Source organism: Camelina sativa, chromosome 19 (genome assembly GCF_030686135.1).
Source record: "Camelina sativa cultivar CO46 ecotype springtype chromosome 19, ASM3068613v1".
NCBI lineage: Eukaryota > Viridiplantae > Streptophyta > Magnoliopsida > Brassicales > Brassicaceae > Camelina > Camelina sativa.
Window position 1 is genome coordinate 4,488,434 of NC_141898.1, and position 25,854 is coordinate 4,514,287.

General features: G+C 37.1%; 5 protein-coding genes, 2 long non-coding RNA genes and 1 pseudogene across 10 annotated transcripts; 3 read left to right on the forward strand and 5 right to left on the reverse strand.

Annotated features, from left to right (window-relative positions):
* Positions 1 to 571: 571 nt before the first annotated feature.
* On the reverse strand, positions 572 to 5,364 carry LOC104764788 (alpha-L-arabinofuranosidase 1). Its single transcript, XM_087503145.1, is given in 18 exon segments — positions 572 to 800; positions 883 to 939; positions 1,017 to 1,120; positions 1,207 to 1,278; positions 1,363 to 1,481; positions 1,564 to 1,671; positions 1,674 to 1,707; positions 1,785 to 1,837; positions 1,913 to 1,958; positions 2,062 to 2,207; positions 2,345 to 2,414; positions 2,529 to 2,661; positions 2,749 to 2,870; positions 2,965 to 3,167; positions 3,300 to 3,354; positions 3,447 to 3,669; positions 4,048 to 4,533; positions 4,655 to 5,364. Coding segments are annotated over 17 exon segments (2,103 nt in total). The 5' UTR covers positions 4,377 to 4,533; positions 4,655 to 5,364.
* A 2,247-nt stretch (positions 5,365 to 7,611) lies between these two features.
* LOC104764750 (uncharacterized) lies at positions 7,612 to 8,063 on the reverse strand. Its single transcript, XR_763779.3, has 2 exons — positions 7,851 to 8,063; positions 7,612 to 7,767 (listed from the first exon to the last, which is right to left on the reverse strand). It is a non-coding gene; the product is annotated as an uncharacterized LOC104764750 (long non-coding RNA).
* Positions 8,064 to 8,530: 467 nt separating this feature from the next.
* Positions 8,531 to 10,234, forward strand: LOC104767407 (putative F-box/FBD/LRR-repeat protein At1g22000 pseudogene; annotated as a pseudogene).
* A 2,050-nt stretch (positions 10,235 to 12,284) lies between these two features.
* On the reverse strand, positions 12,285 to 15,866 carry LOC147920158 (alpha-L-arabinofuranosidase 1-like). Of its 2 annotated transcripts, XM_087500644.1 has the most exons (14): positions 15,765 to 15,866; positions 15,352 to 15,646; positions 14,741 to 14,963; positions 14,594 to 14,648; positions 14,264 to 14,466; positions 14,043 to 14,164; positions 13,805 to 13,958; positions 13,629 to 13,698; positions 13,346 to 13,491; positions 13,224 to 13,269; positions 13,097 to 13,149; positions 12,871 to 13,015; positions 12,670 to 12,788; positions 12,285 to 12,585 (listed from the first exon to the last, which is right to left on the reverse strand). In XM_087500644.1, exons 3-14 carry the CDS (start codon positions 14,933 to 14,935, stop codon positions 12,460 to 12,462), a joined length of 1,434 nt encoding a protein of 477 aa, XP_087356770.1. In that variant the 5' UTR covers positions 14,936 to 14,963; positions 15,352 to 15,646; positions 15,765 to 15,866; the 3' UTR covers positions 12,285 to 12,459. The 2 variants fall into 2 exon arrangements, with proteins under 2 accessions (XP_087356770.1, XP_087356769.1); XM_087500643.1 differs by lacking the exon at positions 15,765 to 15,866 and having other exon boundaries at positions 15,352 to 15,713.
* A 535-nt stretch (positions 15,867 to 16,401) lies between these two features.
* On the reverse strand, positions 16,402 to 16,862 carry LOC104764790 (uncharacterized). The gene is made up of 2 exons (XR_763783.2): positions 16,653 to 16,862; positions 16,402 to 16,561 (listed from the first exon to the last, which is right to left on the reverse strand). It is a non-coding gene; the product is annotated as an uncharacterized LOC104764790 (long non-coding RNA).
* Positions 16,863 to 17,099: 237 nt separating this feature from the next.
* On the forward strand, positions 17,100 to 19,205 carry LOC104767426 (putative F-box/FBD/LRR-repeat protein At1g22000). Its single transcript, XM_087500507.1, has 3 exons — positions 17,100 to 18,131; positions 18,225 to 18,362; positions 18,477 to 19,205. The coding sequence occupies exons 1-3, from the start codon at positions 17,397 to 17,399 to the stop codon at positions 18,753 to 18,755; spliced, it is 1,152 nt and encodes a 383-aa protein (XP_087356633.1). The 5' UTR covers positions 17,100 to 17,396; the 3' UTR covers positions 18,756 to 19,205.
* A 269-nt stretch (positions 19,206 to 19,474) lies between these two features.
* On the forward strand, positions 19,475 to 21,543 carry LOC104764791 (transcription factor MYBC1). 2 transcript variants are annotated; one of them, XR_763784.3, is made up of 3 exons: positions 19,618 to 21,113; positions 21,226 to 21,377; positions 21,465 to 21,543. XR_763784.3 is itself a non-coding variant. In XM_010488389.3 (2 exons), exon 1 carries the CDS (start codon positions 20,086 to 20,088, stop codon positions 21,094 to 21,096), a length of 1,011 nt encoding a protein of 336 aa, XP_010486691.1. In that variant the 5' UTR covers positions 19,475 to 20,085; the 3' UTR covers positions 21,097 to 21,113; positions 21,226 to 21,543. The 2 variants fall into 2 exon arrangements, 1 of the variants encoding a protein (XP_010486691.1); XM_010488389.3 differs by having other exon boundaries at positions 19,475 to 21,113; positions 21,226 to 21,543.
* Positions 21,544 to 22,620: 1,077 nt separating this feature from the next.
* LOC104764793 (uncharacterized) lies at positions 22,621 to 24,734 on the reverse strand. Of its 2 annotated transcripts, none has more exons than XM_010488390.3 (4): positions 24,275 to 24,734; positions 23,211 to 23,877; positions 22,879 to 23,118; positions 22,621 to 22,790 (listed from the first exon to the last, which is right to left on the reverse strand). In XM_010488390.3, the coding sequence occupies exons 1-4, from the start codon at positions 24,363 to 24,365 to the stop codon at positions 22,766 to 22,768; spliced, it is 1,023 nt and encodes a 340-aa protein (XP_010486692.1). In that variant the 5' UTR covers positions 24,366 to 24,734; the 3' UTR covers positions 22,621 to 22,765. The 2 variants fall into 2 exon arrangements, with proteins under 2 accessions (XP_010486692.1, XP_010486693.1); XM_010488391.3 differs by having other exon boundaries at positions 23,235 to 23,877; positions 24,275 to 24,695.
* Positions 24,735 to 25,854: the final 1,120 nt, after the last annotated feature.

Sequence of the window (25,854 nt, forward strand, 5' to 3'; positions counted from 1 at the left end):
AACATTAAATTAAAATTGGTAAATGACCAACAATATAAACAACAGTTTATTTACGAATACTTACAGTAAATTATTTATATTTATTGTCATGGTTAACTCTTCAGAGAGTGGTGGTTTTCTGATGAGAAGAAGAATCAGAAATTGGCATTGTTATCTTTGCAGATTCCTTCAACAAATCGAAAGAAGAGAAGGAATGTGGCGGGAGAACAACGGTCAGATCCTCCTCTGCCATCTCTAGCAAGCTTTCATGTGGCACAACCTGCAAAAAAGAGTCAGAATTAGAGCTTAAGCAGTAAGAACAGGGGATTTGTGATGATGATGATTTGTATGTTTCTTGACTTTATACCTTCTCTGGCTGTGAGAAGGAATTTTCATCCATCACATTGGTAGATGTAAGTACTGTCTTCTTTGATCCCGAAACTTTCATCACGTTCGGGTCCAATCCAGTTACCAACACTTTCATATTTACTGAGGTAGCTCCGAAGTTTACTGCCTGCATATGAATCCAAAGTTAACAGATTTCGAAACAGTTTCTATCTTTCCTTTTCTTTATTTGGCTCAGAATGAGAGTTCAGGATTGAATTTTCTGCGGGTAGTTCTCTCGGTTTACCTTTAAGCGTATGTAATCTTTGCCATTGTTTTTCCACGAGATTGCGGAAGCGACAAGAGAAGAGGAGTTTCCCTTGAGTGTTGAAGTGAGAAGAGTTGCTCCACTTGACTCTGCAAAGAACCGTTGGACCCAATAGCTAGGAGTTCCATATAGATGAGAGGAATTGAAGACTATTGCATCAGGGTTCCACCTGAAACCAATTGAGATTGTTGCCTTAGCTTCCCGAGTACACACAAGAACAGAAAAAGCAGTAGAAACTAAGTGAGAGATACCGTCTATCGTTTGTGTTCACAAAGAGTGGTGCATAGCTAGCCATTTCCACAACGTCACTGCAACAAAGAAAGCATTAGATGGTTTTACTCATTCCATGTTTTTAGTTGCGTTCAAAGCTAAGTTTGAAGGAAACCTATTCTTTTCAAGACCAATGAGAAACGCAGCTTCTCCAAGAGAGGCGAGAAGGCTTCCCGTACCAGCATCTTTTCCAGTCACAGCATATTCACTGACAAAAGCCTGCAAGAGAAAAATCACAAAGTGAGCATAATGCTGAAAGCTTCATCTTTTCTTTCTTTTGAAGTTAAGTTGTGTTATAATCTCACCTTTGGACCATTGCGTGAAGTGCGGTCAAATTGATGATACATGGAAAACAAATTGCTAGCAGAAGTGTAAATCTGTGACAAAAGGAAAACACTTTTTGAGACGAAAGAGAGAACACAAGACAACAATTACAGGTTCTGGTCAGAAAGAAATTTTACGTGAAAGTCATAGTAATCAGCTGGGTGGTCGAGCGGATGAGAAGAACCATCGCAGTTGGAGATGATTTTGATATCTGGGTAGGCTTTTTTTATAGCATCATAGAACACAATATAGTTTCCTGCAAAGTTGTAATCTCATTTAGTATCAAAGATGCTCAATAAAAGTCTCAAGTGAATGTGATCATAGAAAAATTGCAAAACCTCTGTAGTATGTTTTCCCACAATCTTCATTTCCAATGGCAACGTATTTCAGTTCAAAAGGCTCTTGGCGTCCCATTTTAGCTCGAACAGATCCCCATGTAGAATTAGATCTCCTCGGGCAAACTCAATACCGTCGAGTGCTTCCTGAAGCAAAAAGAGGCAAAAATTTTGGTTTTCCAGCTTCTTCACTAGTGAAACAGAGGAAGGTTTCGTAATCATACTTGAACAAAGGGCATGATACTGGCAGTTTGAACTTCATCATTATGACTTATCCCTGCACAAAACGTAAAAAATAAGGTTGATAGATTTGGAATACAGAAGAGATACTAGTCGGAGAATGAAAGAATACCGTTGTTAAACACTCATATGGGGGCTGCACCAATGTCTTCTGCCAACTGCAAGAATGTCCATTTAACTTTGATATCGAGCTTGCGGAATAATTACAGATCCAAAACGAAGGAGCTAAATAGACTCAATAGAGAAAAAAAAAAGTCTCACTTGAAAGAACTCAAAGTGACCAAGGCCATCATCGGTCCAATACTTCCAAACATCACCAAAATGGCCTGGTCTCTCTTCCCAAGGCCCTACGGTTTCTTTCCAGCGGAACGCATTACTTAACAATTCACCCTCGACAAAACAACCACCTACGTTCACAAAGATCCAGAGTAAAGAATAAACTTTAGCTTATATCATCTTAAGTCATGCTCTTTACCACAATGAACTAGGAAGTGTGTATCTGGACAGAACAAGCAACAAAAACACTATTAGCCTTAAATATTACCTGGGAACCGGATGAAACGGGGTTTTATATCAACCATCATTTGGAAAAGATCGTTTCTAAAACCATGTCCCTGCAATGAACCAACAATATTGAATATTTGATTTCATTCTCTTCCGATATTTTTCTCTCTCTTCAACCACTCATCTCAAGGCTCTATAGGGAATCCGAAAGAAGGAAAAAGAACCTTGTAAGTATCCACTGGCATGGCCGAGACTTGGTCAATCCATATTGACCCTTTCTTGGTTGTTGGATCTGTCCCTTTTGCCTCCAAAATAACCTCCTTTTTAGTCCATTTTGAAACATCAGAAGCAGAAGCTCTGCATTGAAACAAATGAAAGCACACAATTGAAACAACAACAGAAACGTATTCAGACTTAACTGAAGAATCTGAAATGGTTTCTCACGTAATTTTCTCAGAAGCAAGAGTCCGTGATCCATTCGAGCTCGTCAACGACACAGACAGATCGATATCACCAGTCGAACGCACATAAAGAGCGACCTTGTACTTCTTTCCTTCTTGAATATTCTAACAGAAGATAAAAAAAACGAAAGAACAGCTAAACGCATACTCTTGACACAGAGGGAACTGAGCTGTAAGAGTTTTCATAATTGACACTCACCATGCCCCAGTAACCAGGGTTATAAACTCCAACACCTCCTGATGGACAACCTTGGCTATCACAGAGCACATCCATTCTCAATGCAATTTTATTCCGTTCAAAGCATGATGAACGATCTGTAGCTACATATACGGATGAATGATCACCAACAATGGACCATGGCCAAATATTAGACGGTATGTTTTGCCCACCAGCTTCAAACCCTGGAAACCAAAGTTTTTTGCTTAAGAGTTACTACCACCTTGATCCCGTCATGTAAAGAAAGAAAGGAAGCCAAACAATGTTTGATTCCCAAGGATTTTCAGAAGTAATAAGCTAAAAAAGAAGAAACGAACCTCTGTTGCTAACAAGTTCGGCCCATAATCCACCAGCACCAGCATGGTTGATCTCCTGTAAATGATTTAAACATATAGCACATAAAGTTTTCGATTACACATTGCGTATATAGCAGAGATATATTGGAGACTGTAACATTAACAAACCTCAAAGAATATGCCAAATAGAGTTTCAGGAATGGGTCGTCCAGCTCCGTCAGAAGCATCAACTTGCAAAGTCACCGCTGGTTTAGGATCTTCTTGAGCATCAACAACACGAAGGCTTTGATAGACGAAGCATGAGCCAAGGAGAAAAGAAAGTATACAAATACTTCTGAGCAACTTCCAAGACTCCATATCCATAATCACCACATCCAAATAAACCAACAACCTACAACATTTATAGAAACATTGAATGTTTATTCAGCTCAATCCGTTTGATTATTTAAAGGAAGGTAACAGCTAGAAAAAGAGAAATACACCAAAGCCATAAACGAGGGCTAAATTAGAAAAACACAAACGTTGTTAGAAATCAAGAGTGGGCTTCTCAATCTCAACTCATAAAGTCAAAACCTTCAGAGACAAATTAAATCACAATTGGCTTCAAAAACTAAACTCAATATGCTCAAATTCAGAGGGAAAGGTTCGTTTTTTTTTTTTTTTTTTTCAGATTCTACTTATCAAAGCTTTAAACTTTATGACTAAAAGAGTTGAGAATGCACAGTGAAGAACCCAGAATTGAGATCAACAAGAGAAATGGAAAACAAACCTGTGGGAATCAACAACGACAATGGATTTGATCAAAACGAGAGACAAGAGGAATGGTGGGTGAAGGATATAGTAATATATCAGAGACAGAAGAAGAGGAGGAGTGAAGGGGTAGTATAAGAAAGAATGTTTTTGTTTGCTTTGGGGATTGATTAGCTTGGAGTAAGAGGCAAAAACCCAGAGAATCCTTGCTTTCACGTTAGATCGAATTGCTTGTTTTCGTGGAACAAGTGGAAGTTGATTAGAAGCGACGACTACTGAACCCCTCTCTTCTTCTCTTTCACCTGTTTGTTCTTTTTTTTTCCGTCTGAATGATTCATTGATATTCATAATAACTTCAGAGTAAGATACAAAGGCCGACAAGGAAATCAATCCTTCCGGAGACTTAAAGCCAGCGAGTACAAAACCCTCCCGGAGACTAAGACCAAACAAGGTGAGTTAATGGGAAACAACCCAGACAGACAATTACACAACATCCATTGACTTCCTGGAACAGAATCAAGAGATCCAAAAAGAAAAATTAAAACCTACATCTTATTAAAACAATTAAAACAAATCTCAGAATAGAAAAAACACACAACGGTTTAAATTGCAAGAACCTCCTTTACCACTAGTTATAACCGAATGAGCATGCCGTGCGACCCTTTATGTTGCTTCAAAGAGGAGCTACCGGGGGCGATGAGACACTACCCAAAACCTAGAGCTCATTCAGGAAGAACGACTCTATAAAAACCGGAAGGAAATCTCGATCTGCGTTGGTGAAGATTCTTCATCAGAGGCAGTGAAGTAGCGGTTGGAGACTGCCTCAGCCATAAAAACGGCCAAATCTGAAGCTAGACTTGACGGAAAGAACCAGAGCCAAGAAGCTAAATCCAAGATTAGGAAGATCGAAGCTTAAAAAATTCTAGATCTGAAAATCTAGATCTGCTGCTATTGGAAGAAAAAGGTGGATGTGCCGATAAAAGATGGAAGCAAAGACAAAAGAAAAGGAGAGACCCGACTCCGGTGCTGAAGAAGCCACCGGAGCCGGTAAAACTAAGCGGCGGCGGCAGTTTTTGGTTTAGAGAGAAGGCAGAGAGTTTTTAGGTTTAGAGAGAAGGCGCCCGTTCTGTGGCCGAGTGGTCGCCATTTCATCTGTTTGTTCATCTACTTCTTTTTTTTATCTTTTCTCTATTTTGGATAATGATGTTTTCTTTCTACTATGGATAATGTTATCATCTCCAATAGAAACTCGATGTCTTTTTTCTTTCTATTTTGGATAATGATGTTTGAGTTTTTTACTACTTTACCACATTCACGAACAAAAGTCGTGTGATCTACCACATTGGTTCAGTCCTTTCGGGGGATATCACATTTGTTAGATAAAATTACATTTGTATCCCTCCGTCCATCGAATGGATAAATCTCAAAAATTTATATTTTTGTGTTTTTTTTCTCTATGTCTCGTCTTTCGTGTTTTTTTTCTACAAGAATTTTAAATTATTTCAAACTGAATAACTTTTAAATTTGGAGTGCATTAATGGTCGACATGTTCATCTCTCCTAGTCATAGTGGAGTCCCCTAAATATTTTGTCACGCACTTGCCAGAGTTTCTGGGTTTGAATGGTAACTGCGGTCAGGGCGGCCAAATCCGTTTGCAGTGTGGACCGCTCTATTTTTAGGGCGAACTGCAGACCGTTGCGGACCAACTCTATTTGTATGCAAAAGCAGTCTGCAATTGGTCCGCAGCGGTCTTGTCTCTGCTTTGTTTGGACTGCACTACTGCGGACTATATTTGCTGAATGGCAAATAAAAAACGGTCCAGTCCACAGATGGATTTGTCCGCCCCAACCGCTGCAACCATTCACACCCTCTATGTTTAACCGTAGTTGCTCTCCGGAGTTTGTAAATTACCAATTTTTTTTTTCAATTCTCAGTGTATTAAATGTTATCCTTTTCGTTATATGTTGATCCTGTTTTTGTTTCCTCAGATTGAACCGCAATTTCAACGCTGGACCCCTCTCGGAAATGGAAACAAACGGTGATGCAGTTGAGAATAACACAGATCCTCCAGCGGTGGTCTCTTCCCAGTGACCTTGTCCTTATTCCTGAAAGTACATTGGGGATGCGCTCGACTCTGCTGACCCCACAGATTCGTAAGTTATAACAGAACTTTAGTCTCTCTTTCTGTCAGTAGACATCCTTATTATATTTGATTTGTTATGTCTACACAGAGATCATCCAGAGGGTGAGAATATCGCAGATCCTCAGCCGCCTTCTGTAGATTTTGTTGAAACAAACGATGGACAACTTCCTCCGCGTCTATTCGCAAACGATGGACAACTACTTAATTGGTTGTCAAGTGATTGTGGATAAATAAGTATAGTTTGGACATGTAATTGATTGGTTAACATCTGTGTGTGGACATAAAAATTGACTGTAGACATGTTAATTGGTTGACAAGTGTGTGGATATACTGAAAATGCAAAGAACAAATCTGTTAAAAATTGAAAAATTGAATTACATAACAAAAAAATAGTTTGGAAGACATTTTGAAACTACTTATGGACAAACTAAAACATTTGTCCATTAAACGTTGAATGTCTACAACTGAAAACATCTTGTCCTAAAATAGTTGTCTATTAGATAGTATCACGGATTACCAATGCATTTAATGCGAATTTAATGTGAATTTGCATCTTGTCCCTTTTGTCCACATTTAATGCAAGATCGGGTTACCAATGCATTTAGTGCGAATTCACATGTTGTCATACAATTGCACATGATATCTGGAGAGAAAATTTCAGAACTATTTAAGTCATTTACACTCGTTGCTTTTGGTAGATCAGAAAAAGTTTTGGTAATGTGGTAGATTGAAAAAGATTTATAAAAAATGTGCTAGATTAGGCTAAATTCCCATGTTGTTGTTTTTTTCTACTATTGATAATGTTATCATTAGTACCGACTACCGAGTATTATTCTTTTGTTAAATAAAAACTGGATAATATAATACTTATATTTCATAAACCTACCTAGCAGATCATTTTGGTTGCATGTCATCTTCAATGGAGTGTTTTTTGTTATTTCTTAATCAGAAGATCACGGGATTGAATCCACACTAATCTACGGATTTTAAGAAAGAATTGAATATTCTTATTTCGTAAGAGAAGGTTAAAACAAAATTTTACATGCGTGAGTGAATAATTACCGTCTCCCTTGATTAATTTATATAAATAATTCTTTCTTTTGCTAATGATTATGTAATTGTTATCAAACCTGTCTAAGCTTTAGTTTCACCTTTTATTTTTGTCAAAATTTTCTCGAAGATGACCAATTGACCATCAACTGTCTTGGCTTATCTATCATCGTGAGGCTTTACTTAAAGTTATTTGGATAGCAAAAAAAAACAGAGCTGTACATTAATAACTCAAGAAACAGAGTCTAGATCTAGAACATGGTGTCCTTCGATTTGTGTGCAAGTGTAACCACGAGAAATTTGCTATAGATGCGATCGTCGTAGAGTACAGCCATGTTTATTAACCGTGCCGTGAGTCAATATCATTATTTTGTTCTTTACGATATCTAGTTGTCTAGAATCTCAATCTTTTTGGTTATATTTTCTCTCTCAAACGTATCTCAACAACAAAATTCACCATTAAACAAAAAACAAAATAAAGAACAACTCATCAACTCTAGATCCATCATCACAAAGCATCTGTGACTTCAGAAGATAGACAAAGATCTGGAAATAAAGAAATAAAAACAAGAGTTATAGTTTTGAAGTGAGAAGCAAACAACAATCATGAAAATAAAGAGAAAAAATACCAATCGATCATCTGATGAACACACAAACACGCTCGTAACATATTCAACAAAATCTCTATGACGTCATCACGGTATTGCTTTGTCTACATTTGGGAAAGAGCGATGGCGTCATCACTTTTTCCAAAAGTGTATGACAAAGAAGCACAGAGATGACGTATCGTTACTACTATTCTTCTGTGGTCGCTAGCCTCCCCCAAAACTAATCTCTGCAACTTCAGCTGTAAACGTGTTTAAATATATATAGGAGGCTACTCTAGGGTACAATCTGGAAACCCTAGAAGAATCTAAAGTGAAGTCGCCACGAAAGGTGGACAGAGACAATACTCGAAATAGAGTAGTAACGAAATCTGCAAAATTTGGGCTAAGAAGCCCAGTATCAAAAGCTCAATGTTTACGCAGCAGTGACGCATTTCTTAAAAACTTATCTTGCTATGAAAGAAACCCCTAATACATCAAACTAGGGTTTTCTTTTTTCTGACGAAACGAAAAGCAAAAGGGTTCAAGTAAGTGTTAAATATAGATACAAATATTGTATGATATTGTTAATGAGATAGATGTAAATCAGGTCTAGTCAAGATTTATGTATATCTACCCATCTGTATATAAGGTACAGAACCTAATGGAATAATACACAAGTCGTTTTACCATTTCTCCTTCTCAAACTTACATAAGGTCTTTGCTCACCCGATCCCATAGGGTTTCGTTAATCTGATTTTTTGTTCTCCACACAAAAAAAACCTTGTCATCAGAGATGCCATCAGAAGCAGAGATGCCATCAGAAGCAGGGGTTTGTTGTCGATGCAAGGACAGGATCAGTGAGTTGCCTGAAGATTTGCTGGTGCAGATACTGTGTCTAATCCCAATAAAAGATGCGGTGAACACCATGTTTTTGTCAAAACGGTGGCGTTTTGTCTGGACGATGCTCCCTAAACTCGATTACACAAATAGCAACATACGCGGGGCGCTTTACCCGGAGATATGTGATTGGGACTTCATCGACAAGTCACTTCAACTCCACAAGGCACCTTCACTAGAAATATTTAGTATCCAACTTAAATCTCCGGTTGATTTCGATATCGGAAAGTGGGTTTTAAACGCGGTTGACCGCTGCGTGCGAGAGCTGATTTTGGGGATTAACTTTATACCAATTGCAGATCCTACCAGTTTGCCTAAGCGCCTTTACACCAGCAAAGCGCTTGTGAAATTGAGTCTATCGGGCAAGTTTCTTGTTGATGTTCCTTCCTCGGCTTGCCTCCCGTCCCTTGAATCGCTGGTCCTTAAAGCTGTGGTGTATAAAGACCAAGATTCTCATGTTAAGCTTTTATCGAGGTGCCCTGTTCTCAGAGATTTGTACGTGTTCCATAATAATAAATGCAATGTGACAAGTTTCAGTGTGAAAGTTCCTTCTTTACAGAAGTTAGAGTATGTGGATCGGTCATTCTTTGACAATGATAAGCGCTTGGTTATAGATTGCCCAAGATTGAATTACCTTTACATTACTGCCTCTTTACGAGACGGTTTCTTAATCAAGAATATGCCTCGCCTTGATGTGGCCAAAGTTTTACGCTACGGTTCTCACCCGAATGAAGAGTTTCTGACATCTTTGTCCTCTGTCAGGTTTCTTGCTTTGGAACCTATCAAGGTAACCATATTGATAACATTCGGCTCTTTACTTCTCTTTGTTTGTGATCACGTTTTACTTATGTTGTGTTCTGTTTCATGCAATTAATTGCAGGTCGCAGTTTTTAGTGCCATTAACTTCTCTCGGCTGGTAAAGTTTACTTTGCGGACATATCGTTTCGACAATTGGTTGGAACCACTTATGCTTTTGCTTCATAAAGCTCCTACACTAAAAGCTCTTAAGATCATCTCTGTAAGTATATACCTCTCTCCCCTCCCTCTTCATCGAACAAGTTTTGATTTTGATGATGGACCTTCAAATTTAAAGTAAACGTGTTTATATATAAATCCTCTCTGTTGCTTCTCAGGTTCATGATGCTCCATTCGCGGATGTCCCACTTTCGTGGAACCAACCGAGTTCTGTACCGGGATGCTTGTTGTTTCAGGTTGAGATCTTTAAGTGGAAAGGCTTTGGAGGAAGAAGAGCAGAGAAACAATTTCTGGCTTTCATCCTCGCAAACTCAAAATGTTTGAAGACGGTGAGAATCTCAATACTGAGACGTTACAAGGCTGATGAAGTGAAAAAGAAGATAACGGAGTTGGAATCTATGTATAGGGTTTCAGCATCAGCTCAGGTTCAGTTTTCTGCTTGCTTGCGTTAGAGATGGTAGAGAATGAACAGGATGAAGAGTAATCAGGTTCATTTCTAATGATTTTCTCTGTTTTTGAGTTTTGGTTTTGCATATAGTTAAGTAACACTTTCTTCAATTATCTCGTCCTAATTTTCTGATGATTTATTATGACAATCTTGGCTGGTAAAAATGCAGATACATAAGCCTCTTTGATCCCCACTCTCTTAACACTCAAGCTTCATAATTTGAACATGTTATTCTCTATCTAGCTAATTTGGTAGCTATTAATTAATGAATATGCAGATGTTCTAAACTAGCAAAATACTGACTTTACAAAAGATTATGATATTTGATGACAATATGATCCTTCTTTTGATATGATCCTGATTTGATGACAATATGATCCTTCCAATCTATATAATAATAACAATCCGAATAAATGCGACCAACAATTGTGTTTTTTCAATCGTACCATTTGGATATTTTCTGAAAAGTCGTGATGGATCATTTAAACGGTTATTTATGAAAAGTTACAACTGTTCACTGTAAAATTGTGTTGATTGGAACATTAATATTTTTTGAGATCTATATATATTTGTCTCTTTGAACTGTTTTCATTTTTTTTTGCCATGACACAAAATAATATAAAATTTCAATCTCAACAGTTTTTACAGCTTTCTAAACTATTCTCTAGCATTCATTATTTTATAAGTAAAGAAAATTTTCCAATTCTTGATTTAATAAAAGATTTTTGGAATGATATTTTTAGTTAATTTTATATATAAAAATTTAATGAAAATACCTAGAGTTAGATGGATTATATAATGCATTTTTGAATTTGACTTTTCAATATGGTAATAAAGATGTCTTCTATTTAAAAGCAGTTTATATGGGTTATTAGGTGAAATCAAGTGCAGACAAAACAATTGTGATTTTTTTTTGTAGTACCTTTTCGTAATGTTTTTTTTTTTAATTCAAACGGTTGTATCTGTTCATTGTAGAGTTGTGTCTTTTCACTATATTTCATTTATATATTTTCATCATAACTTTTCGTTCTAATAAGTGTGTCTATTTAAATAGTCATGTCTTTTGAACTCTCTTTAAATTTGTCTCTTTATCAACAACTAACAAGTTCGTTGAAACAAATTTTCCATTTTATATTGAATCTAGCTGATTGAATATTATTATCTAATATTTTCACCGTAATTATATAATTTAACTAAAATTTTAGAAATGATTATAGCAATAGAGAAATTTAATACAACTTAATATAGAATTTGCAATGTTGTCTATTTATCGTAACTTTTAATTTAAAAATAGTTTAATATTTTAAAATAATAATAACAATCTGAATAAATACAAACAACAATTGCGACTTTGCTTAGTTTTTTTGTAAGAAACTTGTTTTTATTTGGTTTTTAAACCCAAACAGTTGTATCAATTCATTGTAGAGTTGTGTCTTTTCACTATATTTTATTCAAATTTTTTCATCACAACTATTCGTTCTAATATGTGTGTCTATTTAAATAGTCTATGTCTTTTGAACTTTCTATATATTTTTCTCTTTATCAATAACTATCAAATTCAATGAAATAAATTTTCCGTTTTATGTTAAATCTAAATAATTTGAATATTACTATCTAATATTAATAATTAATATCAATTTGAATATTATATTTATAATACTTTAAACAATTTTTTTTTGCAAAAATACATATATTTTACATAATATTTTTGTTATAAATTTTCATTTTGATGGTTGTGTTTTTAGTAACAGTTTATATTTAATGTTTGTGTATTCAAACTATTCTATTATATTCAAATGTTTTCATAATGTATAATTTTAAATTTTATTTACTTATTTCTAAAATATTTCTTCCGCGAAATCGCACTAACAGCATAATTATTTATTGACAATGACATACTAACAGCATCACATATTATTAAAAAGAAAACTAAATAGAAAAGAAACACGTTTTTATTGCCAAAAGAGTGATAATCTTAAGATTCTTATCATGTTCTTCCAAAGTCTAAACTAACACACCGAATTATATAACTTACACTAATCAAAAACGAATTATGTAATCTTATCATGTTCATCCACACATTTGTTTCTTTTGCGGTGGATACGAAATCGAGAACGGCAACAAGAATTGTAATGGGCTTTAATAAGCCCCACGGAAGAATTAAGCCAACCTTCATAATAATAAGTAGGGCAAGCAAACCCAATATATACAACTTGATCGATTTATTTCAGTTTACACGTAACCGATTGGCTTGCTTTGTTTATTTAATTAGGTCACCAAATTGGTTCGGTTGAACCGATTTGCTTGCTGATAAAATCCTCGCGCTTCAAGTCAATAAATACTAACTGAGAAAACGAAAAAGGAAACAAGAAACCATTTGATCACCTTTGGACCATTGCGTGAAGTGCGGTCAAATTGATGATACATGGAAAACAAATTGCTAGCAGAAGTGTAAATCTGTGACAAAAGGAAAACACTTTTTGAGACGAAAGAGAGAACACAAGACAACATTTACAGGTTCTGGCCAGACAGGTAATTTACGTGAAAGTCATAGTAATCAGCTGGGTGGTCGAGCGGATGAGAAGAACCATCGCAGTTGGAGATGATTTTGATATCTGGGTAGGCTTTTTTTATAGCATCATAGAACACAATATAGTTTCCTGCAAAGTTGTAATCTCATTTAGTATCAAAGATGCTCAATAAAAGTCTCAAGTGAATGTGATCATAGAAAAATTGCAAAACCTCTGTAGTATGTTTTCCCACAATCTTCATTTCCAATGGCAACGTATTTCAGTTCAAAAGGCTCTTGGCGTCCCATTTTAGCTCGAACAGATCCCCATGTAGAATTAGCATCTCCTCGGGCAAACTCAATACCGTCGAGTGCTTCCTGAAACAAAAAAGAGGCAAACAGTTTTGGTTTTCAGGCTTTTGTCCACTACAGAAACAGAGGAAGGTTTCGTAAACATACTTGAACAAAGGGCATGATACTGGCAGTTTCAACTTCATCATTATGACTTATCCCTGCAAAAAGGTTAAAATTAAGGTTGACAGATTTGGAATACACAAGAGGGACTAGTCGGACAATGAAAGAATACCGTTATTAAACACCCATATCGGGGCTGCACCAATGTCTTCTGCCAACTACAAGAATGTCATTTAACTTTGATATCGAGCTTGTGAAATATAAATAGAGTCAATAGAAAAAAAGAGGTCTCACTTGAAAGAACTCATAGTGGCCAAGGCCATCATCGGTCCAATACTTCCAAACATCACCAAAATGGCCCGGTCTCTCTTCCCAAGGTCCTACGGTTTCTTTCCAGCGGAATGCATTACTTAACCATTCACCCTCGACAAAACAACCACCTACGTTCACAAAGATCCAGAGTAAAGAATAAACTTTAGCTTATTTCATCTTAAGTCATGCTCTTTACCACAATGAACTAGGAAGTGCGTATCTGGACAGAACAAGCAAAAAAAATACTATTAGCCTTAAATATTACCTGGGAACCGGATGAAACGGGGTTTTATATCAACCATCATTTGGAAAAGATCGTTTCTGAAACCATGTCCCTGCAATCAACTAAAAAGAATGAATATTTTGTTTCTTCCATATTTTCTCTATCTGCAATCTCTCATCTTAAGGCTCTATAGGGAATCAGAAAGAAGGAAAAAGAACCTTATAAGTATCCACTGGCATGGCTGAGACTTGGTCAATCCATATTGACCCTTTCTTGGTTGTTGTTAACTGAAGTCTTGCACTAGGATCTGTCCCTTTTGCCTCCAAAGTAACCTCTTTTTTAGTCCATTTCGAAACATCGGAAGCAGAAGCTCTGCATTGAAACAAATTAAAGCACATTGAAACAACAACAAAAACGTATTCAGACTTAACTAAAGAGTCTGAAATTGTTTCTCACGTGATCTTTTCAGAAGCAAGAGTCCGTGATCCATTCGAGCTCGTCAACGACACAGACAGATCGATATCACCAGTTGAACGCACATAAAGAGCCACCTTGTACTTCTTTCCTTCTTGAATATTCTAACAGAAGATTAAAAAATGAAAAACAGATTTACCCATACTCTTGACACCGAGGGAAACAGAAACCCAAGCTGTAAAAGTTTCACAATTATCACTCACCATGCCCCAGTAACCAGGGTTATAAACTCCAACACCTCCTGATGGACAACCTTGGCTATCACAGAGCACATCCATTCTCAATGCAATTTTATTCCGTTCAAAGCATGATGAACGGTCTGTAGCTACATATATGGATGAATGATCACCAACAATGGACCATGGCCATATATTAGACGGTATGTTTTGCCCACCAGCTTCAAACCCTGGAAACCAAAGTTTTTGCTTAAAGAGTTACTACCACCTTTTTCCCATCATGTAAAGAAAGAAAAGAAACAATGATTGATTCCCATGGATTTTCAGAAGTAATAAGCCAAAAAAGAAGAAACGAACCTCTGTTGCTAACAAGTTCAGCCCATAATCCACCAGCACCAGCATGGTTAATCTCCTGTAAATGATTTGAACATATAAAGTTTTCGATTGATTCGAACACATTGTGTATATAGCAGAGACCTATAGAAGGCTGTAACATTAACAAACCTCGAAGAATATGCCAAATAGCGTTTCAGGAATGGGTCGTCCAGCTCCGTTAGAAGCATCAACTTGCAAAGTGACGGCTGGTTTAGGATCTTCTTGAGCATCAACAACACGAAGGCTTTGATAGACGAAGCAAGAGCCAAGGAGAAAAGAAAGTATGCAAATACTTCTGAGCAACTTCCAAGACTCCATATCCATAATCACCACATCCAAATAAACCAACAACCTACAACATTTATAGAAACATTGAATCTTATTCAGTTCAATCCGTTTGATTATTTAAAAGAGCCTCAAAGGAAGGTAACAGCTAGTAAAAAAGAAATACACCAAAGCCATAAACGAGGGCTAAATTAGAAAAACACAAACGTTGCTAGAAATCAAGAGTGGCTTCTCAATCTCAACTCATAAAGTCAAAACCTTCAGAGACAAATTAAATCACAATTGGCTTCAAAAACTAAACTCAATATGCTCAAATTCAGAGGGAAAGGTTCGTTTTTTTTTTTTTTTTTTTTCAGATTCTACTTATCAAAGCTTTAAACTTTATGACTAAAAGAGTTGAGAATGCACAGTGAAGAACCCAGAATTGAGATCAACAAGAGAAATGGAAAACAAACCTGTGGGAATCAACAACGACAATGGATTTGATCAAAACGAGAGACAAGAGGAATGGTGGGTGAAGGATATAGTAATATATCAGAGACAGAAGAAGAGGAGGAGTGAAGGGGTAGTATAAGAAAGAATGTTTTTGTTTGCTTTGGGGATTGATTAGCTTGGAGTAAGAGGCAAAAACCCAGAGAATCCTTGCTTTCACGTTAGATCGAATTGCTTGTTTTCGTGGAACAAGTGGAAGTTGATTAGAAGCGACGACTACTGAACCCCTCTCTTCTTCTCTTTCACCTGTTTGTTCATCTATACTTCTTTTTTATTAATCTTTTCTCTATTTTGGATAATGATGTTTTCTTTCTACTATGGATTAGTACGTATTATTCTTTTGTTAAATAAAAACTGGATAATATGATAAACCTACCAGATCATTTTGGTTGCATGTCATCTTCAATGGAGTGGACTGAACTGTTTTTTTTGTTATTTCTCAATCAGAAGATCACGGATTGAATCCACACTAATCTCCGGATATTAAGAAATAATTGAATTCTTTTTTTAGTCCGACTTTTTGTATTTCGTAAGAGAAGGTTAAAACAAAATTTACAAGCGTAAGAATAACCATACCGTCTCCTTTGATAAATTATATAATTAATTCTTTTTTAGGACCAACTATGATAAATTGTATAGACAAAAGCTAATGATTAAGTTTCGGTAGATTTATCTAACTACAATTAAGCTTTCGAGCTCAGCTTATCTTTGAATAAATTTCCTCGAAAATTACAATTACTTTGCCTTGGCTTATCGTCTTTTGAGTTGGATAGTAGAAAGAAAAGAAACAGGGCTTCTAACCGAATTAGCAATGTCGTTTCTAAATAATCACTAGTGTTTTCCAAATAATAGTAAATAGATTAATAAGAAACAGAGACTAGAACATGTTGTCCTTCGAATTGTGTGTAAACTATGTATAGATGCGATCGTCGTAGAGTACAGGCTGTACAGCCAGCCATGTTTAGATCCGTGCCGTGCGTCAATATCATAACTTTGTTCTTTGGGATATTTAGTTGTCTAAAATCTTTTTGGTTATATTTTCTCTTTGAAACGTATCTGAACAACAAAATTCACCAATAAACAAAAAAAAAACAAAAAAAAAAACTACTCTTGAACTCTGGATCCATCATCACACGCATCTATGACTTAAGAAGATCTCGTAAAGAGTAAGATCTGGAAAGAAAAAAAAAACAAGATTTATGGTTTTAAAGTGAGAATCAAACATCAATCATCAAAATCAAGAAAAAAAAAAAAAAATACCAACCGATCATCTGATGAACATACAAAAACATTCGTAACATCACAAAATCTCTATAACGTCATCACGGTATTGCTTTGTCTACATTTGGGAAAGGGCGATGGCGTCATCACTTTTTCCAAAAGTGTAGACAAAGAAGCACAGAGATGACGCAGACGTATCGTTACTACTCTTCTGTGGTCGATAGCCGCCCTCAAATCTAATCTTTGCGAGTTCAGCTGAAAACGTGTGTGTAAATATATATATATAGGAGGCTACTCTAGGGTACAATCTGGAAACCCTAGAAGAATCTAAAGTGAAGTCGCCGCTAAAGGCAGCCAGAGACAATACTCGAAATAGAGTGGTGACTAATTTTGCAAAATATGGGCTAAGAAGCCCAATATCAAAAGCCCAATGTTTACGCAGCAGTGACGTCATTCCTTAAAAACTTATCTTGCTGTCAAAGAAACCTCTACTACATCAAACTAGGAATTTTCTTCTTTTGACGAAACGAAAAGCAAAAGGGTCTAAGTAAGGTCTTTGCTCACCAGATCTCATAGTGTTTCGTTAATCTGATTTGTTGTTCTCACCACAAAAAGAAACCTTGTCATCAGAGATGCCATCGGAAGCACGGATTTGTTGTCGATGCAAGGACAGGATCAGTGCGTTGCCTGAAGATTTGCTGGTGCATATATATACTGTGTTTAATCCCAATAAAAGATGCGGTGAACACCATGTTTTTTGTCGAAACGATGGCGTTTTTTCTGGACGATGCTCCCTAAACTCGACTACACAAATAGCAACATACGCGGGGAGTTTTACCCGGAGATATGTGGTTGGGACTTCATTGACAAGTCATTGCAACTCCACAAGGCACCTTCATTAGAAATATTTAGTTTTCAACTTGATCAAAAATTTCCGGTTGATGTCGATATCGGAAAGTGGATTTTAAACGCGGTTGACCGTTGCGTGCGAAAGCTGATTTTGGGGATTAACTTTTTACTAACCGTAGATCCTACCAGGATCAGCTTGCCTAAGAGCCTTTACACCAGCAAAGTGCTTGTGAAATTGAGTCTATCGGGCAAGTTTCTCGTTGATGTTCCTTCCCCGGCTTGCCTCCCGTCCCTTAAATCGCTGGTTCTGAAATTTGTGGTGTATAAAGACCAAGATTCTCATGTTAAGCTTTTATCGAGTTGCCCTGTTCTCAGAGATTTGTACGTCTTCCTTGATAATCATTGCAATGTGACAAGGTTCAGTGTGAAAGTTCCTTCTTTACAGAAGTTAGAGTATGTGGATCGGTCGTTCTTTGACAATGATAAGCGCTTGGTTATAGATTGCCCAAGATTAAATTACCTTTACATTACTGGCAGTTTACGAGACGGTTTCTTGATCAAGAATATGCCTCGCCTTAATGTGGCCACGGTTGTTCTCTCCTGTTCTCACCCGAATGAAGAGTTTCTGACATCTTTGTCCTCTGTCACGTTTCTTGCTTTGGGTCCTATCAAGGTAACCATTTTGATAACATTCGACTCTTTACTTCTCTTTGTTTGTGATCACGTTTTACTTATGTTGTGTTCTGTTTCATGCAATTAATTGCAGGTCGCAGTTTTTAGTGCCATTAACTTCTCTCGGCTGGTAAAGTTTACTTTGCGGACATATCGTTTTGACAATTGGTTGGAACCACTTATGCTTTTGCTTCATAAAGCTCCTAAACTAAAAGCTCTTAAGATCATCTCTGTAAGTATATACCTCTCTCCCCTCCCTCTTCATCGAACAAGTTTTGATTTTGATGATGGACTTCAAATTTAAAGTAAACGTGTTTATATATAAATCCTCTCTGTTGCTTCTCAGAGTCAGGGCCATTTCCCACTTTCGTGGAACCAACCGAGTTCTGTACCGAGATGCTTGTTGTTTCAGGTTGAGATCTTTAAGTGGGTAGGCTTTGGAGGAAGTAGAGAAGAGAAACAATTTCTGGCTTTCATCCTCGCAAACTCAAAATGTTTGAAGACGGTGAGAATCTCACTGAGACCTTATAAGGCTGATGAAGTGAAAAAGAAGATAATGGAGTTGGAGGAGTTAGAATCTATGTATAGGGTTTCAGCATCAGCTCAGGTTCAGTTTTCTGCTTGATTGCGTTAGATATGGTAGAGAGTGAACAGGAAGAAGAGTATTCAGGTTCATTTCTAATGATTTTCTCTGTTTTTGAGTTTTGGTTTTGCATATAGCTAGCTGGCAACCCTTTCTTCAATTATCTCGTCCTAATTTTCTGATTTCATTATGACAATCTTGGCTGGTGAAAATGCAGATACATAAGCCTCTTTGATCCCCACTCTCTTAACACTCAAGCTTCATAATTTGAACATGTTTTCCTCTATCTCGCGCTAATTTGGTAGCTATTAATTAATGAATATGCAGATGTTCTAAACATGCAAAATACTGGTTTGAAATGAAGAACATTAGATGATTAAGTTTTACTTGGGAATGGATTAATATCAAATATTAATCCAACAGTTAGAACGTTTTCATTGTTGTTCAACGAAAAGATTATGATATTTGATGACAATATGATCCTTCTTCTGATATGATCCTTATTGTAAATGTTCTTGTCTTTGCTTACAAGTGAACCCACATTGGGCCTTCCAATTTCTCCAAAAACATAATTATTTATTGACAATGACATACTAACAGCATCACATATTTTTAAAAAGAAAACTGAATAGAAAAGAAACACGTTTTTATTGCCAAAAGAGTGATCAATCTTATCATGTTCTTCCAAAGTCTGAACTAACACACCGAATACACCAATAAAAAATTTATAATCACGATAGAACCACAATTTCTAGAAAAATAGTTATAGTATTTACTAAAAAGAGAGGCAATCAAAAGAAAGGATCATCAACCAAACAAAACAAACCAGTTGTAGTCTGGTTTAGGTTCACTTCATCGATTCTAAAGCTTACCGTCGGTCGAGTATTGGGATATGATTGACATTAAAAAATAAAATAATAATGAGAACTCAAAAATTGTAGATTTGGTAAAGTACTCTTTCATCATAAATTAGAGATTGGAAAGCAAAAAAAAAAAAAAAAAAGCTGAGAAGAAAGAAAAAAAAGAAGAAGATCCACCTCGAACTTCTCTCCATCTTTCTCAATCATCATCTAATTTCTCAGATTCCGTTTCTTTCTCTCTCTCTCTCTCTTTCTCTTCTTCTTCAAGCCAGACTCTGATAAAAATCCAACCTTTATTTCTCATCCTCTGTTTAAAGCTTCACACTTTGTAAAAGTTTGTTTCTTTCTTTCCCCCACAGATCGATTTTGATTAGTCTCAATCTCAGTGGGAATTTGTTACTTTCTCTCTATGATCTCTAATCTTCAAATGTTTCTTGGTTTGTGAAATCCAACAGTTAAAAAAATTTCAGCTTTTTTTTAAGCTCTCTGTTTTTTTTTTTAATTTGAAGATAATGAGAGAAGACGAGTCAGACTGGTTCGCAAGATGGGAAGAAGAGTTACCATCACCAGAAGAGCTCATGCCTTTATCTCAATCACTAATCTCACCCGATCTAGCTCTAGCCTTCGACATACGAAGCCCTAGTCAAGGAAACGGTAACTCAAATCAACCTCACCATCATCACCAAACCACAACAACTCCAACAACACCTTCTCAGCTTCAGCTTCCTTCTTCACAAGCCAATTCCTCAGCCGAGTTCGCTGCAGATTCAGCAGATCTAGGCTCTGGTGGTGCTGCCGGAGACGAACCCGCAAGGACTTTAAAACGACCTCGTCTCGTTTGGACTCCTCAGCTTCATAAGCGTTTCGTTGATGCGGTGGCTCATTTAGGGATTAAAAACGCTGTTCCCAAAACCATTATGCAGCTTATGAGTGTTGATGGGTTGACTAGAGAAAACGTTGCGAGCCATTTGCAAAAGTATAGGCTTTATCTTAAGAGGATGCAAGGTTTGTCTTCTGGTGGTGGAGCTGGTTCAGATCCGGCTACGGATCGTCTCTTTGCTAGCTCACCTGTGCCTGCTCATTTTCTTCATCCTAATCGTGTTCCGAGCTCTGATCATTTCATGCCGTCTTTTGTTCCCATTGCTACTCTTCAACAGCAACAACAAATGGCTGCTGCGGCGGCGGCTGCAGCTGCCTCTAATCCTCATTTACAGCCAGCTCAGTTCCACCACCGACAAATCGCAGCTGCTCATTTTGGCTCTCCGACGAATGGTGGATTCCATTCACCGACGAGTAATGGACAGTTTGGATCACCAACGAGTAATGGGTTTGGATCACCAACGAATGGGAAGTTTGATCCTTCGTTCTTGGCGAGGCAAACTCAGCAGCAGCAACCAATTCATAGAATGTCAACACCATCATTGCATAGTCCAGTTGGTAATTACGTTGAGGATTTGGAATCTGCTAATGCTAATGGAGGAGGCAGAACTGTCTTAACTTTATTCCCAACTCGAGACGATTGAAAAGCCCAAATCTTTAGGTAAATAACAAGATTCTGATTCTTTTGTTACCCCTTTGTCTTTTGTAAAACCATAGCTTGCAATGTTGATCTGTAGTTAATAAATGTGTTGGTATATTTGATTCCTTTATAGGTTCAAAACGTCTCTGCAAGTCATCAAGAACATTGATTTGAGTCTGGTCTTATCGCGTGGCGTTACTCTGTGCAGTCTTTTTAACATTGATACAATCCCGGGGGTCACTGTGTGGTGTGATCAAGTTCTGTGTCTCTCAAGTGGTCTTTCAGGTTCACTGCTTGTTTTTTTTTTAACCCTTGTAGCTTTCTTCTTTATGATTCATGTAAAGATGAGTTTACTCTTGTACATCCGTACAGTACAGCACGGTACGGTCACACTCAAGGTCTGGAAAAAGAATCGATCTTGATGGGAAAACAAAAAAACTTGCTTCACAAATGTTCTCTATGCTTTCTCATTTGTTGTAGATTTGTTCTTAAAGCTGAGTTGCTAAAACTGTTCCATCCCCTTTTTAACCGGCAACTGTTATAATGTGTTGTTAGAGAAGATATGTATATGTGATTGACCAGTGATCAATTCATTGATGCAAATAGTTGTACAATGTAAAAAGTATGACCTGAATGATGAAGCAGGGAATAAGCTAAAAGAGACAAAAGACAATGGGAAGCAGAATCAGAATCCAGGATCTGATGCTCTTATTACATCCTCAATCATACCCCAAACTTCATTACTACCAATTATAAAGTCGCATATAATGGAATCATTGAATGGACCAAACCCAAATAAAGTATTATCGATTTTTGATATTTTTTTGCTTTTATAATGAAAGTTAGAATTATTTAGGAGTTGAGTAATTTAAAGCAATGGGTGGTGGGTTCATAGCTGGCATGTCCTGATCTTGTCTCACCCTTTCTTTTCTTATAACTCTAGAAAAAAAAAATCTAATATGGTTGGTTATTCACGTAAAGAGTGTGTATTTCGATTCGGTTCTACGAGTATTATATTTTTTCCGACTAGGAAATTGTCTAACCAAATTATCTACAGTGACCAAATGAAAGTACAAATAATAATAGAATAATTTTATAAATCTTGATTGGTCTCTCCATAAAACTTAAAATCATTAATCCAAATTTACCCACAAGTCTCTCTCTAATCCAATCTTGTGATTTGAGACCATCGGTCAAAGGAGAGTACTCGAGTGTTTTGATTATTCGTTTAGGAATATTGGGAAAGTGTCTTCGTCTCTACAAACTTGGAGAAAAGGACCCTCCAAGTCTTCACCACCCCATATTTATATGTAACCAAAAAAAGACAATAATCAAATTGTGTAATATTTAAGATCTCAAACGCGAGAGCATCCTTTCCATAGAAAATGTCAATTTAAGAAGTTCCTTTGAACAATTTGTTAGGTTCACCATAAGAGATTAAGAGGAACGCCAATCATCAAAGATTTGGTTTTTGAACTATATAGTCTGGATTTCATTCAAAGTTTGATAATAATATAATTCAAAGAAAAAGAGAAGATGATGTCTTGTTATATAAGAAAGAAGAAGCCATTGTTCGGAACAGAAACAGAGAGCTCCTAAAGGCTAATAATATCTATTAGAATTCTGCTTTTCATACAGACATTAAAGTACTCAAACAACCACTTCTCTTGCCGTCAGGGATTGCTTGCAGAAGGATACCTGCAGGGCAAATTGACGAGTAAGCAATAAATTTTGAGACATATCAATCAAATGGCGAATTGAACAAACAACAGTTTCACGAGCAAACCTGAAAAGATTTGTGTCTGGACCATTCAACGACTGTGCATAATTCAGAGAGGGTGAGTTTGGCCAAGGTGTATAAGAAGCCGGATTATTAGTAAAGGGACTCAAAGCAGGGTTAAGCGGATGCCCGTAGTTTAGGTTGGCTTGATGACCTCTTGGCATCTGAGGGAAAACCCCATCGTGAAACGGGAAGTGGATCGGTATCGGATTGAAGCTTTGGCCAGACGGCATAACTCTAACGTACCTACCAAACAAGAGAAAGACCTCTTTACATTGCAGCGCGTAAACTAATTAAAAGTTCTTGAACATCACGACTGAAGAGATGGAATGGTTTACCTGTAACCGGGATCCACGACATACCTGTCATAGCTCCTGTCATAATCCGGGTCATATCGATCTTTCTCTCTATCTCTGATAATGGCTACTCGAGAAGTCCTTCCAGAATCTCGAGTAACAGCATCAACAACAGGGTTGTTATTATTAACCGCCACTTCAGTCTCATTCTGGTTTATACATGTGTTGTCCTTCCCTTCAAGAGAAGAGGGAAGTCGTAGTGATGAAGAATCTTCAGAGTCAGAACTGCTAGGGCTGTTAAAGATCCGAGCCCGGGCTTTATCATACTCTTCTTTCCTCTCCTCAACACTTCTCAAAAGATTCTGTTGAACTTCTGATCCACTACCACCACAACCAGATCCTCTCTTAGGTCTAGGCTTGATTGCGATTTTAAAACCCTCAGGTTTACCATTCTCAGGTTGTTTCACAGGGATTTCGGATAAGCAGACACAAGGAAACCTACTTTCAGCTGTCTTCGTTACCAGGATTCTGTTCTCGGATCCATCTCCAGCACCAATACCATTGTCTAAAGCCATGGTTACTAGTCCATAATGCTGTGCAACTCGATGTGCAGCAAGACGAAGGTACGATGTTGGAAACGGCATGAATTCGAACTGAAGCTGCTCAGGGTTTTGAAAGAACTTTTGTATATCAAGCTCCATCCGCAAAACTAAAACACAACAACAAAAAGAAGCAACCTTTTATAACAACCCATCAACCACATCTGAATAGAATCTTTCCAGATACAGAAACTAAACTTTTAAAAAAGTGTTGAATTTGAAGAAGATCAAATTAGACAGACACTAAATCCAAAACAGAGTGTTCATAGTGTGCCAATGAAACAATCGTAATCATGAGGATTATAAATCATAGTCACGGATCTAATCAAACCCTAATCATCAGAGAAATTGAAACAAACATCCACAACAAAAAGAACGGATCGAGGATTAGAGAAATTCATAAATCAGACCCAATTCAATGAAACCCTAGAAAAATCAGATCAAACCGAAACAGAGAGGAAAGCGAAAAAATCGAAATCGTGGGGTAAGGTGAGAAATTGACTAAACTGGTGAGACGATGACGAGGATTCTGAAGAGCCTCGACGAGAAAAGGATCAACCATAGCTTCCTTCTCGGTCATAGCAGCAGCAGAAGCCATAGATAAATTAGAAAGCTTAATCCTTTTTATCTCCTCTGTTTTTGAATCCTCTGCTTCTTCTTCGATCTTTGAATTTTTGGCCTTTTCTCTATCTCACCGGACCGGAGATTAGAAGAGAAAACACATCAAGGAAACGAAAAGGAGATAATTTCTGATGAGCATTCTGAAGAAGAGGAGAGAGAGAGAGAGAGAGAGAGAGGGGAAGATGATGAAAAGACTTTCTCGACCTTTTTTATTCTTTCTCTCTCAAATCTCTATCAAGTGGGGAAGAATATAATGTGACAGTTGCTGTTTTTTTTTTTCTCGTTATTTTATTCATTTATGATTTATGTGTATGTGTGTGTTTTTTGGTGGGTTAAATTGTCGGACTTTTTCGAAAAATAAATTTATTTTTTTTTATATCGAGAAGTGGGATTTTTTTTTTGTAAAAGTTGTTGATTTGGTGGAATCATAAAGTTTACTCTATTTGAGACTTTGGATTGGTGTGTCATATATCATTTTCCCATGGTGAAAATAGTATTATCCCAAAGTCCAATACTAGGGTCAGGGTGGTCGCTGGCTATTCAGCGAATGAAGGAAGATGAGTATCTTGTCATCAAATAGGAGCAGTTAATCTCGAACGTTACGTATTAAGTCCTGGGCAATCAGGTACCCAATCGAGTTTCGGTTCTACCCAATCGGGTTTCGGGTAAATCGGTATAAAACTTACAGATCCCATTCGGTAATTTACAAAAATTCGGTTCGGTATGGTTAGTAACTGGCCGGGTTCGGAGCGGTTTTCTACTCTAATACAAAATTTGAAATAACCAGAAATTTTTCCGGGTTATAATCGGTTCGGTTATTTTCAGTAACCAAAGTACTCAGATAACCGACTAAAACTCGAGATAACCAAAAAAATATAAATACCCATGTAAATAACCAAAATAACCGATTAATCCATAGCCCGTTCGGTAATTCTGCATAACCCGAATCCTATCCGATACCGCTTTTATCGGTTCGGTTTCGGTATAGTTCTTCAGTACCGGATATTATGCCCAGGGCTAGCCTTAGTGGGTCAAGGCCTTTAGGTTAAACAGATCTAAAACGGTGGCCCAATATACTTAAGTTACAACCCGAACCCGAACCGAAGTCCATTTTACTAAGGCCTCTTAGCCCATTCGGTAATTCTGCTTAACCCGATACCGCTTTTATCGGTTCGGTTCTGGTACGGTTCTTCGGTTCCGGTACGGTTCTTCGGATATTATGCCTGGGCTATTACGTAATCTACTTTATAATCTAAAAAGTAAAAAACGCATGAAATGGTTGGTCTAAATTAAAGCTACTACTAGTTGTGAAATGTTGAAAGGCTTTTGCACTGGCTTCGTAGTTGCCCCCGTCAAATATATGTACCTCAGGTCTAGAGACTTGTGTTGTATAAATCCGCTCCAATTCCCAAGCCAGTCCATTGTCCATAGTGCTTATATTTGATACCAACATGACACGTACGTCG

Bases quoted from the DNA above. Each gene is read 5' to 3' on its own strand.
- LOC147920158 (XM_087500644.1), bottom strand. From the start codon at position 14,935: ATGGATATGGAGTCTTGGAAGTTGCTCAGAAGTATTTGCATACTTTCT. The intron at 14,467-14,593 runs GTTCGTTTCTTC...TTTGGTTTCCAG, and splicing joins TGAACTTGTTAGCAACAGAG to GGTTTGAAGCTGGTGGGCAA. The intron at 12,789-12,870 runs GTTTTGCAATTT...ACAACTTTGCAG, and splicing joins TGGGAAAACATACTACAGAG to GAAACTATATTGTGTTCTAT.
- LOC104767426 (XM_087500507.1), top strand. From the start codon at position 17,397: ATGCTCCCTAAACTCGACTACACAAATAGCAACATACGCGGGGAGTTT. The intron at 18,132-18,224 runs GTAACCATTTTG...AATTAATTGCAG, and splicing joins TTGCTTTGGGTCCTATCAAG to GTCGCAGTTTTTAGTGCCAT. The intron at 18,363-18,476 runs GTAAGTATATAC...GTTGCTTCTCAG, and splicing joins AAGCTCTTAAGATCATCTCT to AGTCAGGGCCATTTCCCACT.
- LOC104764791 (XM_010488389.3), top strand. From the start codon at position 20,086: ATGAGAGAAGACGAGTCAGACTGGTTCGCAAGATGGGAAGAAGAGTTA.
- LOC104764793 (XM_010488390.3), bottom strand. From the start codon at position 24,365: ATGGCTTCTGCTGCTGCTATGACCGAGAAGGAAGCTATGGTTGATCCT. The intron at 23,878-24,274 runs GTTTAGTCAATT...GTTGTGTTTTAG, and splicing joins TCCTCGTCATCGTCTCACCA to TTTTGCGGATGGAGCTTGAT. The intron at 22,791-22,878 runs GTTTGCTCGTGA...TTTGCCCTGCAG, and splicing joins CCAGACACAAATCTTTTCAG to GTATCCTTCTGCAAGCAATC.